Here is a 17,515-nt window from a genome sequence, read left to right on the forward strand (position 1 = left end):
TTGGACACTCTGGTTACCTTCTCCTTATCTGAAGAAGAGCTCTGTGATGCTCAAAAGCTGGTCCCTTCTACCAACAGAAGGTAGTCCAATAAAAGATATTACCTCACCCATCTCGTCTTTCTAATATCCTGGGACCAACACAGCTACAAAAACACTGCAAACATTTAGAGAGAGAATCTCACTTCCAGCAATCCTGGCTCCTGACCTTTGAGCTCAATTGAGAAGACCCAGCGAGCCCAGGACCTTAGCAATTATCGCCTTCTGCAGGCACAGAAAGCACTTACCCCATTCTTGGCTGCCAGCCACAGGTATTTCAGAGCCCTCTGCTTTGCAGACTGCAGCCCCTTCATGTAGAGCACCCCAAGGTAGGCCTGTGCCTGCAGCAAAACCACACAGCACAAATCACTAGGGATTATCTGTCTTTATTATAGATCATGCCCATCACCATGGTATCTGTGTGCCTAGTGACTCACTCCCTGTGGGGTGTCAAACCATGGTCTCCAGTGCCACAGGCAAGATGTTCACCAGCAGACTGGAGGGAAGAACATCCTACCTGCTGCACAGCCCATGGAAGGGAAAGAGGTTGTCCCGAGAGGATAAACCTGGGTCTCTGTCATGGAAAAAATGAGGAAGCCATAAGTGTATAAAAAAAAAGGCAAAAGGCTCCGAAGCAGGATGCTTGGAGGTAAATACCCTATACTTTGCAATAAAACCACTGCACTAACACTAACACCCAGGTTATGCTCTCATACTCACTGCCCTAGGCAAACAGAGCCACAGGTGTGCATGACAATGGAGGTATCCTGACCACGAGCTGTTACCCCAAACCCTACAGACTGTCACTCATACAGTAGCTGTGCGTGTTTGAACACCGCCAGCATGGAGTGCTCCACACAATGCACAAGCTCTGAACTTTCTGGGAAGCAGTGTCCCTGGGGCTGGCATATACTGTTCCTATATACTGCCATGTCCTCTCCCATCTGAAGATACGTATGAGGGAGCAGAGTCCCAAATACAATTCGGTGCCTGCCACAGAATCACCATTTTGGTAAAACTCCAAACTAGTAGAAAAGGAGGGAAGGGAGCATAGATCCATGCAGGTGAGTCATGTCAGAGAACCACAATTACTGGGTAAGTTCTTCCTTCAAGCATAGCCTGCAGGAATCCCTCCTTCTGGGGATTAGCAAGGCTTAATGAGGCGAGGTTAGGAGTCTCAGTTGAGAGTTAAGATTGCAGGTTGGTTTAGGTCCTAGAGGCTAAATCTGGTGAACTTGGCCAGGGGCATGTGTGGCTGGAACTCCAGATAATAACCTTGCATGACTCAGAAGAGGACGCATTTCGAAAGCATGCTGTCTGGTGGCATGTGCTCTCTTTCTAGTACTGGGATCCTAGCTACTTCTTACCAAGAGAGCGCACAATGTAATCTCCCTGGCAGGAGTCTGTGTGGAACTTTACTGACCCCTTGTACTATTCCCAGGCGCTACAATAATCCAAGTTATTTATGAAACCCCTTCATCCTGTTCAGACTGTTGGTATGTCTGCACTAGCGACTGTACATGTGTACATGAACTTGGTTGTGCCATAACCCTATTGTCCACACCTAAACCTCACAATCACGTCTGAAGGCGAGTAAAAGGCAAGTATAAGGGCAGGTCTACACTAAGGGCGGGGGTCGAACTAGGGTACGCAAGTTCAGCTACGTGAATAGCGTAGCTGAACTCGAAGTACCCTAGTTCGAACTACTTACCCGTCCAGACGCCGCGGGATCAAAGTCCGCGGCTCCAAGGTCGACTCCGCCACCGCCTTTTGCAGTGGTGGAGTACCGGAGTCGACCGCGGCGCTTCCAGAGTTCGAACTATCGCGTCTAGATCAGACGCGATAGTTCGAACTCCGAGAAGTCGAACTCACCGCGTCGACCCGGACGGTAAGTGTAGACTAGCCCTAAGGCTAACACCATTGAGGGCCGTGGGTAAGCTCCATATGACTGCCAGTTTGCAGTATGGACAAGGGTAAAAGTCCTCCACCTCCATTCCCACAATGAACTGAACTCTTTTCTTCCTGACCCTTACCCAATCTATAAAGGTCCCCGTTTTCACCAGTAGTAGTGAGCTGCACTAACCACATCAGAACAGCTTCCTGGTGCACTTTACAGATCAATCCAGGTGAAACTGGATCCTGCTCCAAGAGCAGCCACTTGGTCCAACAACCACACCTGGATGTCAATCAACGTGTGGTCGGAGTACACCATCTTCCACAATGTCACCTGGAGTGGCAGGAACATGCACTGTACAAGGAAACGTCATGGAAGTAAGACCAGGCAGGCATTCAGCAGACTCCGGTCTAGTGCCTGGAACGTATCAAGCTTTTGAGTTCAAATGCAAGAGGGCTAAAGACTAGAACAATCATTCCAGGAGGGTTTGCTGTACATGCCCCTTCTACAAGGAGCTTGTCCGGATGCTGTCATGGGCTCCTAGTACAGAGTTTGGAGTGGCTCACAATCCTCTCCTCAATCTCCCCAGCCTCCTTGTCTGTCAGGATGCTGATGAGGGCAAGTGCAAGGAAGCAGCAGGGACCATGGAGGATGTCCTGGAAGACCCAGCAGATGAGGAGCATGTTGTTCTGCGCCCTACCTGGATGAGCCAGTTAAGAAAGTCCCCCAATCAACCCGAAGATGACCCTGCATGGCAGCAGGAACCAGAACCCCAGGCTGGTAAAGTACAACAGCCTTCCACCCTCTTCATGAATCTCCCCTCTTACTCCACTGCTGCAATCCTGATTTTAAGATCAAAGGCATTTGCAGTATTGTGCACTGACTTTTCCTCCATGGATACTATGCCATGCATTACTACGTCTGCAAGTTTGAACTGTCATGCTGAAATCATGGCACTGTCATGCCCTGGCCTCTCACAAAAAACTTCCAACTTTCTCTCCTCCATCCAGGCCACCCCACCCTGACAGTTATCAATCAATGATTTTACTCATTTCTGATAAATCACTATTATGCATTTGGCTACAAGTATTTCTTAAAAAGAGATTATTAAGGAAAAACACTGCTCCTGTGTCTGTGTGTTTCTCAGCCAGTGGTCAGGTTGCAATGGTCCCAGCGCTGAAAAGACTGGGAGATGGGAGTGGGTGGGTTACACAGCTCCTGACTGGGGAAGGGAAAGTTGTAGAAAACTTATAGTTGGTTGTCTAAAGTTAGACACAGCTGTCTTTTGTCCCCTGGGAGATTACACAGTTTCAGTGCTTCTCCCACCCCACTGATCTTACTGCCCCTTTACAAGTAGGAGACAAGCAGAACAGGGCCGGAGAGTTAGGTTAGAGAAAGAAGGGGACAGAACACAGTTGTAGAAAACTTTTGTTACCTAGGGAGGTGGTGGAATCTCCTTGGAGGTTTTTAAGGCCCGGTTTGACAAACCCCTGACTGGGATGATTTAGTTGGTATTATAAGTGAGATTAATGCAGGCAGCAACTTAAAAGCATTTAATAAAGTCTGAAAACTAAACACATTCTTATAATTCTAATACCTATTTTAACAGTATCAACACACAGGTGGAGCCAAACTGGTTCCAGCTATATATTGATCAGTGTTCAGTTGAGACCTACGGGCCTTGGCACAGGCTGATGCCTGGTCCGCCAGCATCACAGTGCTGATTTGAAACACCAGGGAACCAAAGTGACTGGGGCTTTAGGAAAAATACAGGTAGGCTGATGGACTGATTGGTTTGGTAGAAACTGGAGGACACCTTTGATGGATTTTAGGGTGTGGACATAGGTACCACCTTGTCCTTAGAGGGCACCGCATCGGTTGGGTGAACCAGTAGTGCCTGTATCTCAGACTTTCCAGGCCAATGTGATTTCCAGAAGGAATTCAGTCTTCAGTGAGAGAAATGATGATACCCTGACAATGACTGGGGTGGACTGTCACATTGATGTCCCAGTATGGAGGTGGTTCCTGAAGAAGTCAGAATGTTATAACTGTAGGTGAGAGGACATGGTAAAGTACTGTCTGGTGGGTGGAAGGCTGAAATCTCAGTGGGTCAAGCACCATCTGGCTCAGACTCAGGGCAGGATGCAGAATCTGGCTTTACCCAGGAGACAGAAGATCCAGGTTGGACCAAAGAATCCAGTGGCAGGTCCAGCAGGTTGGAAAAGTCCATATTGGGAAGAGACCAGCACCGTGGCCTGGTCCACTTGCCTGGCAACGAGGCCTGGGGGCTGCCTGGTTTCAGTCCAGGAGGAGTGGATCTGCTAGAGACCCAGGGCTGTTTCTGCCCCAGGAGCAGAGCTGGCTGCAGGTGGCATTCTGTGCTATTGCACCAGAGTGGCTCCCCATCCCAAGATCTGAGCACGGGTTAGTGAATGTCTGAGCACTCCCTGCTGTGGCAACATCCCAAGCAGCTCTCTGCCCAGAAAAGGTGAGAAGTGGTGAGTCTGATGTGATGATGGACACACCATCATGTGAGCTGAGCCAGCTGAGACAGACACTGACCTCTGGCAGTGAGACCTGCCCTTTGCCTTCTGGTTGCCTTTGTGCAGATTGCTGTCGGGGGTCTCTGCTTGGCAGCTGAAAGGGGGATGTGTCCTTATTGGCAAGCTTCTTCTGGGCATGGAATATAAAAGGCTCCTGGTGTCAGAATCCACAGTTCGGGACCAAGATCTTGACACCGACTCCTGGATGTTTGGAATTGGGGAGGAGCCCTCTTTGAGGGCCCGTTGACAGCTGGCTCCTCCAGCCTCTCTCCTTGTTTGAGCTTAGTAAAGGCCTAATCCAAGGGGAATCAATGATGACAGAAAAGGCACTGAGCGTGCATGTCCACCATAGGCCTAGCACCATAGTGGGGCTTGGACTTATCTGAACAAAGAGCTGCACACTGGAGTGGGGAAAGCTCACCACAACTCTGACACACAGGAGCCAGAACAACCTAGCATAGTGCCAAACCCCAAGGCTTCTACATGCCTAAAAATACAAGGGCAGGAACAAACCTTGCTGAGGAGGTGATGCTAACGTGTCACTGCAGCTAGCTGATTCTGGCATGCCGGTATATTGGGGTGGGGGGGTAGCAAGGACACAAGCAGGGTTTCCCCAACCCCATGGACACTGCCCTACAGAAGACCCGGTGCTGTGCAGAGGGGGTTCCCTGGTGGCTCCATACTAGTCAAACACTCAGCCTTAGCAATAATTCATGTGCTACAGAAACTCACCTCCACTAGCCCTGCTGCTGCTGCCTGCTCTAGCAGAGTCACAGCCTTCTGCACGTCAGCCCTTTCAGCTTTGAGCCCATGGCGTAAAAGGAACCTGGCATAGCGGTACTGGGCCATGAGGTGCCCATTGCTGGCTGCACGATGGTAATAGAAAGCTGCCTGGAAACAGAGAAACACCATCACGAGTGCCCGGAGGTATGTGTGCCAGGCTGCTTTGTCCCAGGCATCTTTGTGAGGAGGCTGCCACTCTCCAATACTTACCCAGACTGGCAAGGACACCATAGCATGCATCTGCATCCAAACCCTCTTGCCGGTTCTCATCACAAGCTATGCATACTCCCCCAGGCAGCCATTAGCAGAAATACTCTCCCTACCTGTGCAGCCTCCTTTATACTCAGCGCCCTGCAGATCCCAGACATGCACCAGATTTAGTTGGGGATTGGTCCTGCTTTGAGCAGGGGGTTGGACCAGATGACCTCCTGAGGTCCCTTCCAACCCTGATATTCTATGATTCTATGAAACATAAGACTATTCGGGTGAGACCCTGCTTCTCAGGTATGATCATCAGGGACAGAACTGACTATGGGAGACACCAGCCTCTCCCCAAGTGTGCACTATCCCTCAGGAACAACCCAACCCCAAGCACACACAGCACATGCCTGCACCACTGCCCTATACACAATCATACCCATCCTGCCATCCAAATGCCATCACATTACAGCCCTGTGCTAGCTGCAGCAACTGCTCATGTAGGAGAGTGAAAATAGGGAAGTGGGATGATTGGCAGCTGGGGACTGTACCCATTCCCTCTTTTCCTAGCCACAACTCCTATTCCATAGGGGGTGGCATAGGGCCAGCTACACCAAAGATTCTTCTATGCTTTGGGACTGGCACAATGCCCAACTAAGCTGGTTTTGCAGTTCCTTTGCACCAGCTGAGTGGCACAAAATAGCCACAGCAAGGGCACTCCTATGAACAATGCTCCCTAGGTTCAAGATGTGGATCTCAGTGCACCCACACAAAGCTGCTGGGAGCTGGTCCAGGCAGGACATGGTTCCTGCACATGTGGTGGTGTTTTACATCTGTACCATATTGTAACAGGATTCCCCAGTACTCTCCCAGCCACTACTAATGCTGCATACATAAGTGTATGGAACAGGGCCTGGGAAGGTATGTTTGAAAAGGACATGGCTGCAAAGGAGCCCAGTCTTCTCCCATGAGGGGCAGTCTTCCCAAGGCACCCATGCCATTAAAGCCTACACTGGCACACATGCAGCCTTAGCTTTAGCATTTCCCGATGGGAAGGTGTTTGACTCTGCAGCCCTAACCTTCCCTCCTAGGAGTTTCCTGGCTGGAATAATTAATATTTTGCGTTTATGTGTACAATACCTCCCACTAGAGCCCTGCAACGGGACTGGAATCCTGCGGGTCCTGTAGGACCCGCTGCCATAATAGCAGGAGTGGGATAAAAATTCAAGGAACAATGCAGGAGCAGGTGGGAGTGGGTACTGCGGGGCGGGATGGGCGCAGGATTAAAAAAACAGTCCTCCATCACCACAAACATAAACACCTCAGCCAGCAGTGGCTGCTCTCTGGCTCCCAGCTCTGAAGTGCAGCAGTGCAGAAGTGCAGAAGGGAGAGCCCCCATTGCCAACCTATCTATGTCTGGAGATGGCAGGGCGTGGGGGCCTTCCATCCCCTTAGCATGATAATGCAGTGGCTCTTCAGCCATTTGCATGGAGGGATAGAGCTTTCTAATCCCTTTGCATGGGGAAGGGAAGACACAGGGGCTGCTCATCCCTTCATAGGCGTGCATGAGGACTCTGAGCCCTCTGTATGGGCGATTTGGGCTGGTTGGATGGTCCCCATCCCATTGCAAGAGGATGTAGGAAGTGGGTGGGTGCCGGTGGGGAAACATCTGCTGAGAGCAGCACATCCAGCCATTGCTGGGACAATTTTAGAGCCCTGCAGTGGGACTGGAATTCCACGGGTCCCACAGGATCCACTGGTATAATAGCAGGAGTGGGATACAAATTCAAGAAATAATATGAGAGTGGGTGGGAGTGGGTACTGCGGCTCTGAACAGTGGGATTAAAAAAATAGTCCTGCACAGGGCTCTACTTCCTACCCCAGGATTTCTGAGGGCCCCCACACACACCCAAGTGTTGCAGGGTGCCCCTGCATTGACAGGCATTCACCGATGCACACTAGGGCATAGATGGGAACAGCACCTTGCTCCCTGAGGCAAGGGACTTTAGAGCAAAGTGTCTCACAGGCGTTCCCTCCCAATCACTGCTCCTACTCATGATGTGTGGAACAGGGCTAATAGCGCTCCCCCAGCCTCCTGGTAGTGCAGGGGGTGGGTGGATGGGTGGGCGTGTGCGCACGCGCGCCACCAGATACCTTTGCCAGGTCTTTCTCCGTGCCTCTGCCATGCTCATAACACAGGCCCACGTTAAACTGGGCTTTGCTGTAGCCCCGATCTGCTGCCAGCCTGAAGCAGGAATAGGCTGCCCTGTAGTGGCCATCACTCACTTTCTCAATCCCTGGGGAGGGAACAGTGCATGTTCAGCAAAGCAGCACAAAGGCAGCAGGCAGGACAGGGTCATGGAGCTCATCGTGCCCCACCCATGGCAGCTGGCCTCACTGCACCCTGCCAAGTTTGCCAGCTCTTGGCCCCGCCCCACCTCAAGCCATAGTTTAGGAGGTGGGAGGGACCAATGACCCGACCCTATGTTGGGGAAGGGGTTCTCTGGCCTCATCACCAGTCTCTCCAATGCTCCAGGCTCCCTGTCATTTCATTTCCCAGAGTAGTAAGAGGTGGTACAGAAGAATCTGAAAAGCCTGACAATGATTGCAGGAATGGGACAGGTAATGGGACCGTGACAACAGCCAACTCACCCAAACAACACCTGGGAACCATTACTAGTGATGCAGATTCCATAGACTAGAATAGCAAGAGGCTTCCCAACATATTTGAGGTCCTCCAAAAAGGAGAGGGTGTGTGGGTGTCCCTGTCTCTATTCCTGCTATCTGCAGTTTAGGACACAATGAAGCCTGATCCACGTTACCAAGGATATTGAGCGCAATGGAAACGCTGACCCGGAACACCTGCTGCAGCTGGGTAGCTGCTTCCTCCAGGCGTTCCTGCTGTGCTGGCTTCCCCTGTAGAGTGGAAAATGACAGCCCCTAGGAGAGAAGAGAATTAGAGGAGTGTTGGCAACCCCCCAAGTCTCATGACAGCTCGTGTCATGGCTGCCAGAGCATCTCCCTCACATTAGGGCCACATTATACCAAACTAGGGTGTCATGGCGTTTGTGCTTTAAGAGGTGACAAAAACCTCCCCACCAGCCCCATCAGGCCAGGGAGCTGTCTCAACACCCCCCCAATGCCACCCTTCTCAGCACCCTCAGGCCAGGGAGCTGCATCAAAGCACCCCGAACCCCAAACAGGCTCCTCAGGCCAGGTAAACCACCTCAACGCTCTCCTAGCCCATCCAAATAGCCCTTGCAAGCCTGAGGTTGCAGCTCAACATTCCCTGGGTTCCATGCGGGCTCCTCAGACCGGGGTAGCCGCATAGACGTTCCCCCAGCACAGTGCCATCTAGACTCTTCTCCAGTCCGGGGCAGACCCCTCAGGCCAGGGGAGCACTGTGCCCCCTCTTACTCAGCAGCAACTCCATAGAATCCAGAAGAGCCCTGAAAAGGCAGTCAGTAACTCTCCCATACAAAAACACTACCCGCTCCTCCCCTTCCCAGGTCAGGTTCAGCAGCATAGGCAGCATCTCCCTACAGCAAACATGGAGCAGCCCATTTCCTGGCACTCTAAATCATTCAAACTTAAATAGCCTGTCAGCTAAATAAATCCTTCCCCATTGTCCTTGTTTTATGGCTTTTTCCTAACATCCCTGCTAATTAGCATTATCTCCTAATTTGCCTAGTCAGGAGTGGGAGGGAATCAGGCTTGGAGTAATTGATTCCTAGTATCTATGATACAGTTTGGTGTCACCAAGTGGCAGCAGTGCACACTTCAGCTAATTTCAGATTAGCTCCATGCTACTATTTACAATGCAGTTCTAATCAGGAGAGGAAGGATGGAGAGGCCCCTTCTCACCCAGCAGGTTTGCTTCCCATCTGTCAGTCAGAGCAACCCTCAGCAAACAGAAATATAGGGATCTTTTCACTCCTGCAAGCCCTGCAGAGCCAGCCCAGCCATGGAACAGGGAGCTGGGTCCATCCCTGTGGGACCTGCAGAAGTAGCCCACCAACAGAACAGGGAGCTGGGTCCATCCCTCAGGGCCCTGCAAAGCCAGCTCAGCCACAGGGGAGGGAAAAAATAGTGCAGAAGTATGTAATTTAAGACCATACAATAATACAGATACAGGAAGAGGTCTTGAACTAATGCAGTCTTGATTCTGATATTTCCTAATTTTTTGTGCTTGAGTTTGCAACCTTAATGTTATTTGAGTTGACTTTGTGTGATATGTACGTACAATGGGGTCCTGATCAATGTTCCCTCTAATTTTTTACATCCATGTGTGGAATGAATTTTGTTATGTGCACCAATATGGAGGTGATGTGTAGCAGAGGTGGGGCTGAGTGGTTCAGTGTGGGAGGGACTCAGGGCTGCGGCAAAGGGTTGGGGTACAGGCTCTGGGGTGGGACCAGGGATTAGGGGTTTGAGGTGTGGGAGGGGGCTCAGGGCTGGATCAGAGGGTTCGGGTGCAGGGGGGGTGAGGGCTCTGGTTGGGGGCTCTGAGGTGGGGCCAGAGATGAGGGGCTTGGGGGTGCAGGCTGCTGTGGGGGAGAGGTGCCTTTCCCCACTGTGACAGCTCTGGCGCTCCTCTCCCACGGCTCTGAGGGCCGTGGGAGAGGCGCTTCTCCCTGCCGCATCCCTGCATGCTCCCTACCTCACTCTTCTCCAGTCCAGGCCCCTGTGGCTGAGCACCTGCATGGCCCTTGATAGTCTGCAGGGCAGCCGTGCGGCTTAGGTCCTGATCCTGACTGGGCACTATCGGTGGCACATTCCCACAACACTAGTGGCATCCCTCCTAGGGCAGGATGCCACTACACACAATCTGCAGGATGCCACTACACACAATCTGTGGAAAGGGGGCAGAAGTGCCATAGCTATGACTCCTGCTCTGTGGCCATGAATCTCCAGGGATATGGTGCATCAGCCAGGCTGTACTGGAAAGAGCACTGACTATGTGATTTGGGACAAGCTCCTTCTAAAGCCAAAGACCCACAGAGAAACAAAGAGACTGTACCTGTACACTGCAGTGGGCTGGCCCCAGGCTGGTGCTGCAGCTCTCAGGGAATGAATGCTCCTCTGCAAGGAGAGATCAGGGTAAGGCATGGGCCTGAGACAGACCAGTAATCTTGCAACCCTTCTTCCTCCCTCCTTCCACTCCACTCCTTCCAGGCAAATCACTGCAACCAAACTTTCACACTCATTGTGTGTTCCTCATTTCCTTGGGTGCCCAACCTGAGCCCTTGGGTCTGATTTGCAGAAGCTCTGAGTACCCACAGCTGTAACTGAACTCAACAGGAGCTGTGCTTTGAACACATAAAGTGCTATGTAATGCTGTGTACTCTAAAAATCAGGCTTCCAAAATTAATGAACACTTTTGACTTTAATCTTCCTGTGCCTCATCTGTAAAACAGAGATAATAACCCCTGACCACCTTACAGGCATTGTGAATACAAACTGCACTGTAAAGTGCTCAAACATTGGAGTGACAAGTCCACGAAGCAATGAATTCTGCTGTGTTCAGTGTGGGGTTTGGATGGAAGCAGCAAATAAGGCAGAGGCTGCAGTGAGAATATGTACTGAACAGGTAGCTAGCCATTCAGCGAACACCTTCCTGTAGCAGCATTCTGGATTATGTCACCAGCATCCCTCCTCGATGCACCGCTGCTCCAGGACACTCACAGACACAGCCTCACACTCATTGACATCAGGAACTGGAACATATGCTCTAGTTCCAACTGGAATTGATTTGGGGAAGTCTCAGGCCTGTGTTATATAGGGGGTCAGACTAGATCAGTAGTGGGCAATTTGCGGCTCGTCAGAGTAATCCGCTGGTGGGCCGTGAGACAGTTTGTTTACACTGACCGTCCACAGGCATGGCCGCCCGCAGATCCCAGTAGCCGCGGGTTGCCGTTCCTGGCCAATGGGAGCTGCAGGAAGCAGTACGGATTGCAGGGACGTGCTGGCCGCTGCTTCCCGCAGCTCCATTGACCAGGAATGGTGAACTATGGACACTGGGAGCTGTGGGCAGCCGTGCCTGCGGATGTTCAATGTAAACAAACTGTCTTGTGGCCTGTCAGCGGATTGCCTGATGGGATGTGTGCAGCCTGCGGGCTGCAGGTTGCCCACCACTACACTAGATGATCGCAATGGTCCCTTCTGGCCTTGGAATCTATGAATCCTCCTCTTCTTAGTGACATCAGCTCTCCGCATGGAGAAACTGCCATGATGGGTCATCCGGATTTATGGCTTATTACAACAATTTGTAACCCATTAACACCCTCTTTTTGTCTTATGAGTACAGGGGGTTTAACAGGCCACTTCACCTTGAATGGTTTAATACAAAGTGTGTTAATGACTTATGCTAATCATAGAATCATAGAATATTAGGGTTGGAAGAGACCTCAGGAGGTCATCTAGTCCAATCCGCTGCTCAAAGCAGGACCAATCCCAACTAAATCATCCCAGTCAGGGCTTTGTCAAACCGGGCCTTAAAAACCTCCAAGGAAGGAGATTCCACCACCTCCCTAGGTAACCCATTCCAGTGCTTCACCACTCTCCTAGTGAAATAGTGTTTCCTAATATCCAACCCAGACCTCCCTCACTGCAACTTGTTCTTGTTCTGTCATCTGCCACCACTGAGAACAATCTAGATCCATCCTCTTTGGAATCCCCCTTCAGGTAGTTGAAGGCTGCTATCAAATCCCCCTCACTCCTCTCTTCTGCGGATTAAATAAGCCCAGTTCCCTCAGCCTCTCCTTGTAAGTCATGTGCCCCAGCCCCCTAATCATTGCCTTCCGTTGGACTCTCTCCAATTTGTCCACATCCCTTCTGTAGTGGGGGACCAAAACTGGATGCAATACTCCAGGTGTGGCCTCAACAGTGCCTAATAGAAGGGAATAATCACTTCCCTCGATCTGCTGGCAATGCTCCTACTAATACAGCCCAATATGCCGTTGGCCTTCTTGGCAACAAGGGCACACTGCTGACTCATATCCAGCTTCTCGTCCACTGTAATCCCCAGGTCCTTTTCTGCAGAACTGCTGCTTAGCCAGCTGGTCCCCAGCCTGTAGCGGTGCATGGGATTCTTCCTTCCTAAGTGCAGGACTCTGCACTTGTCCTTGTTGAACCGCATCAGATTGCTTTTTTTCTAAACAATCTGTTGATATACCATTTTGCTGTAACACTGGGAGTTCCTTTCAAAGACCCGAGGAAGAGCTCTGTGGCTCAAAAGCTTGTCTCTCTCACCAGCAGAAGTGGGTCCAGTAAAATATATTATCTCACCTATCTTGTCTCTCTAATATCCTGGGACTGACATGGCTACAACAATAAGACCCAGTGATGGCTCACTGGCAGGTAACCCTCCAACACACACCACTTTCACCACCCCCTACAGCAAACCGTCAGGAGAGGCAGCTCTTTTGCAGGCTCAACCCTCCCACAGCAAACTGACAGGGGCCCGCAGTTCTTCCTCTCCCACACACCCAGCCCCATAATGAACTGAGAGGGACCTGCAGCACTTCCTCACTCTCCCCACCACTGCTCAGCCTTGTTGGGAAAACACAGCTGTTTCCTTACAGCCCCTTGCCATGACCATCACAGAGGGAGGGGTTTGGCTGTGAGGATGAGGCAGTTCTACTGCTAGCGCCCTTCTTCCCAGACCCTTCTTGGTAGATGCCTTCCCCCTCCGCTGGCACCCATACATCCTCTCCTGAACAGCAGAAGCTCTTGGGGATGGGCAGAAGGTGGCATGTGGAGGTTGCAATGATGATTTTATTGTGTACAGGATTACTAGGAATCATAGTGGCACTATAAAGCCGAGTGAGATCCCATGCCCCACAGCTGGCTCAGAGAATGCAAAATCCATCACAGCCTGAGAGCAATTTTCCCAATGGTCAATTCCCTCACTGTTAAAAACATGTGCTCTACTTCCACTATAGATTTGTCTGTTTTACACTCCCAGCCAGTGGATCCCACTGCTTTTGACTGCTGCATAGGAATCCTCTGCTCTCCAAAATCTCCTTGTGCACAACTAGCTGCTCATGATCAAAGTTATCTCCTAACCTGGGATAAGCTAAAGCAGTGGGTCTCAAACTTTTTTACTGGTGACCCCTTTCACGTAGCAAGCCTCTGAGTGCGACCCCTATAGTAAATTAAACACCCTTTTTAATATATTTAACACCATTATAAATGCTGGAGGCAAGCGGGGTTTGGGGTGGAGGTTGACAGCTCGTGGCCCCCCTTGTAATGACGTCGTGACCCCCTGAGGGGTCCCGACCCCCAGTTTGAGAACCCCTGAGCTAAAGAGATGGGACTCCCTACAATTCTGACTGTGAGGCAGGTTTCTAATTGCTCTTGAGGCTCTTTCCTGGACCCTTTCCAAGTCAACACCCCTTCTGAAGCAAGGACACTAAACTGGACGTAGAGTTCCAGGTGCCAAGGCCAATCAAGCCCATCCTCAGTTGCACCATAGGCTCCTTCCCCACCTCCAGGAGACACCTTGGGCTCCTTGAGACTCCCAAAAAATCCCTCTGCCTTGGGTACCCTGCCCCATACACCCTAGTCTGGTACCTGTTTCTGGGCAGAGCTGGTGCTTTCCTTGCCCTGAGGGGATGCCAGAGGATGGATTCTCTGGTGCAGCATCTGGAATCCCTTCCAGCAGGAAGGAGGGCACCTTCTGGTTACTGTGGCAACTGGATGAGCCTGCAGCTGGCACTGAAACACAGAAGACAAGCCCCAACACCTAAAAGTCATGCAGGATGTCACCTGTGAGACATGCCTGGGGTCGCCCCTCCAAGTTTGGCAGTGCCTGGGGGCCCTGAGCATTTGCTCAGAGCTCTCCCATCTCTGAGCATGGGGCCAAAGGGCAGAAGAAGAGAGAATTCCAGAGTCATGGGCAGGGAACATAAGGAACCTGCTGTGTGTGTCTCAACCCAGAAGGTGCCCAAGCCAGGGTGAAGGGATAGGATGTTTCCCAGCGACATGACCCCCAGGCTCACAGGACTTCACACCCTGCTGGCTCTCAATTTCAGACTGACAGGTGCCTTCTGCACAGGGGTAGCACAGCCCTCCTGTACCCTCACAGCGCTTCCACAGCAGAGACCCTCAACCTACAGTCACCCTGGGCCCCCGTTCTCCTGCAGGAGGCAGAACTGACCTGAGTGCTGATGAGGCAGCAGAGAAGAGAGGAACCCGCCCACTCGGGGATGCCCGTCCTCTCTTCCTGCCCCTGGCACGGGGCTCAGCCATGGGATCTGCCTGGCCAACTGCAGAACAAGCACAGCTAGTGCACCCTAAAGGAAGGAAAAGACACATCAGAGAAAACAACCACCCCTTCCTCCAGCATACAGCAATCCCTTTCCATTGGGTGCCCAGATACAGCAGAGCATCCTGCCCACAGCTCCCTGTGATGAACTGGGACTGTTCTTAATGTTTCCTCTGAATACTGTGTGAGTGCCTCAGTTTCCCCTATACATTTCTTAAGTCTCCAGTGTGCATAAATGGCCAACACTCTGTATCCTGGCAACAAATGGCTGGGGCCCTTCCCCCTGCAAGGGAATAGCTAAAGGTGAACAAAGAGATCAGGTGACTTCCTGGCCTGGGAAAGAGACAAAGGCCAGAAAGGAGCGGCTGGAAGGGGTTTTTCAGTTGGGAGCTGGCTGTGGACGGGAAGTGAGGGCAGATGGGGTTGTCTGGCTTGCTGGGCCCTAGAATGGACTCATCTGAGGGGTCCCGTTCTCTGTACCTACAAGCTCTGTTTTAGACTGTGTTCCTGTCATCTAATAAATCTCTGTTTTACTGGCTGGCTGAGAGTCACGTCTGACTGCGAAGTGCGGGTGCATGCAGGACCCTCTGGCTTCCCCAGGACCCTGCCTGGGCGGACTCGCTGTAGGAAGCGCACGGAAGGGCATATGATGAATGCTCCAAGGTCAGACCCAGGAAGGTGAAGCAGTGTAAGCTTCTTACCCTGAAGACAGTGTGCTCCAAGGGAGAGGAGGCTCCCCAAAGTCCTGACTGGCTTTGTGGGGAACAGTTCCTAAGCATCGCCCGGGGACTCCGTGACACTTCCCACCTACACAGCATCCCAGCTGCAACTTCCCTCCACAGTGCCATATGCATCCCGTCCACAGCTCCCCAGACATCCCTGACTCCCCACCCCATTCCCGCAGGGCATCCCAGGCTCAGCTCCCCACCTCACTCCCGAAGAGCATTCCATCTGCTGCTCCCCATCCAACTCAGCTGGCCACACCATTCCCACAGGGTGTCCACCCCACACATCTCTGCAGGGCATCTGGGTCACAGTTCCACAGCATCCCATCTAACCACAGCTTCTTCCCTCCAACTACCCACATCCCTGCAGGAGCTATCTTGATCACAGTTCCCTTCAACCCCCCAGCTGCAGCTCTGCCAACTCCCTCCTCACAGGTACCTTGGCCACAGTCCTTTTATAGAGGCATGCATTGGTTGCAGCTCCCTCCTCCACCACCAGAGGAGACTGTCCCTTACCCAGGTGAAGGCATCGAGGACTGTGTAGTGAGGCTGCAGGTTCAAGAAGGGTCTCTGCGCATTCCCTTGCTCCCAACCATCTCGACCCTGTCTGCTCTGCCAGCCGGGTGAGAGAAAATAACTGGAAAACAAACAAAAATGTAAAACTCCTTTCCCTGCAAAACTGGGTGAGATATGAGCTCTCTAGACCACAGTTAAGTCAACCAGAGTTTTCTATTTAGACCTGAATTTTCAAAGGGCTCTACAATGCAAGGCAGACAAAGTCTGATTTGAGACCTGAGGGTGGGTTTGCAGTGCAAATCTGAGGTCCATCGATGCAGGGGCTCAGGAAATACAGGAGCTCACCCTCCCTGACCTGCTTTTAAAATTTTCAGGTTATGAGGCTTTTGACAAAGACCTGGGGAAAAAACTATGGCCATGAGCCACATAAAACTAGTACTGTAGGACTTCCTGATCCAAACTAGTGTCCAGCACCAAGAACCAGTCTGGTAAACCAATTTTTCAAGTTACTGGACTTTCATTCTGGTTCTCCCAGCACTAAACTGAGCTACTATAATTCCGAGACAGCTGACACAGGCCAGACCTGGGTGGTTTACTGCAGTGTAGAGATGTCCCCATTCTGGTTCTCCCAGTGGTGTACTGAGCTGCTGCATGCAACAATCCGGAGTGGAGACAGGAAGCCACTGCATATGTTCATTAGTGCTCTCAGTTTTACAGATCAGCCTGAAACTCACTTCAGACCAGGGGTTACGGCACAAACACAGGGTCAGTAGGTCAGGTGGTTCCCAGGATAAGGCACTCCCATCCATACACACCCAACAATGACCTGGCTCTGTTTATCAGCCTGTTGTAAAATGTACATGCAGGGTTAGACTGACTTGAAAATGTGAACGTCAGGTAAGGACCAGGAATAGACTGAAGAGAACAAATCTGGGGGCATTTGCACAGGGGTTCCTGAGATGCAGCCCCCTCAAAATGACCTATCTGCAAGAGCAGCGTGGCATGAAAATTGACCTGCCAGTTGAATGCCTGTATAATGTGCTATGTGGGAAACTTGGCATCATTTAAGGGGACTCCCAAGCTGTGTCAGGAGAGCAGCTGCCAGCTCAGTTTCTCTAGAGGCTTGCTACTGCAGGTACAGGGACAGAGCTGGCAGCTGTGGGGTCTCGACACCCCTTAAGCCTGCTCCCAGGGAGCCAGCAGTGGGAGCCATGGGAATGAAACATAACCTCACTCCTTCCTAACCCTGCCATTTTCTCTGTACTTAGCACAGCTCCAACCCACCATTCTCATCCATGTCTCCTGATGCCCATGTCACAGGATGCATCAGGGAGCACCACCAGCAGCTGGTGCGCCTCACCTGACACTGACATCTCAGGAGGCTCATGGCTACAGCCGTAGGGATCAGAGCTTTAAAAACTTTAATGCCACTATTCACCAATTCTCCTTCTGTATTCCCGCCAAGCTGGTAGAGGGAATTCAGTGCTGCTGCTTGGCTGCTCCTGCCTCCACAGCACTAACTACAGCTCTGTTATTCACTTCCCTCTCTTTA

General features: G+C 51.5%; 1 protein-coding gene across 3 annotated transcripts in view; it reads right to left on the reverse strand.

Annotated features, from left to right (window-relative positions):
• DELE1 (DAP3 binding cell death enhancer 1) overlaps positions 1–17,515 on the reverse strand; it is a 39,239-nt gene that overhangs the window by 12,497 nt on the left and 9,227 nt on the right. Inside the window, exons 3-11 of one of the 3 annotated variants that reach the window (XM_045028807.1) lie at positions 15,964–16,084; positions 14,615–14,750; positions 14,029–14,172; positions 10,475–10,536; positions 8,277–8,394; positions 7,609–7,751; positions 5,206–5,364; positions 554–610; positions 285–377 (exon numbers count right to left, since the gene is read on the reverse strand). In XM_045028807.1, coding sequence (XP_044884742.1) covers positions 285–377; positions 554–610; positions 5,206–5,364; positions 7,609–7,751; positions 8,277–8,394; positions 10,475–10,536; positions 14,029–14,172; positions 14,615–14,750; positions 15,964–16,084 — 1,033 coding nt within the window. The remainder of the gene's footprint in view (positions 1–284; positions 378–553; positions 611–5,205; positions 5,365–7,608; positions 7,752–8,276; positions 8,395–10,474; positions 10,537–14,028; positions 14,173–14,614; positions 14,751–15,963; positions 16,085–17,515) is intronic. The other 2 variants (XM_045028808.1, XM_045028809.1) reach the window with 2 other exon arrangements.

This window comes from Mauremys mutica, chromosome 8 (genome assembly GCF_020497125.1).
Source record: "Mauremys mutica isolate MM-2020 ecotype Southern chromosome 8, ASM2049712v1, whole genome shotgun sequence".
Taxonomy (NCBI): Eukaryota; Metazoa; Chordata; order Testudines; family Geoemydidae; genus Mauremys; species Mauremys mutica.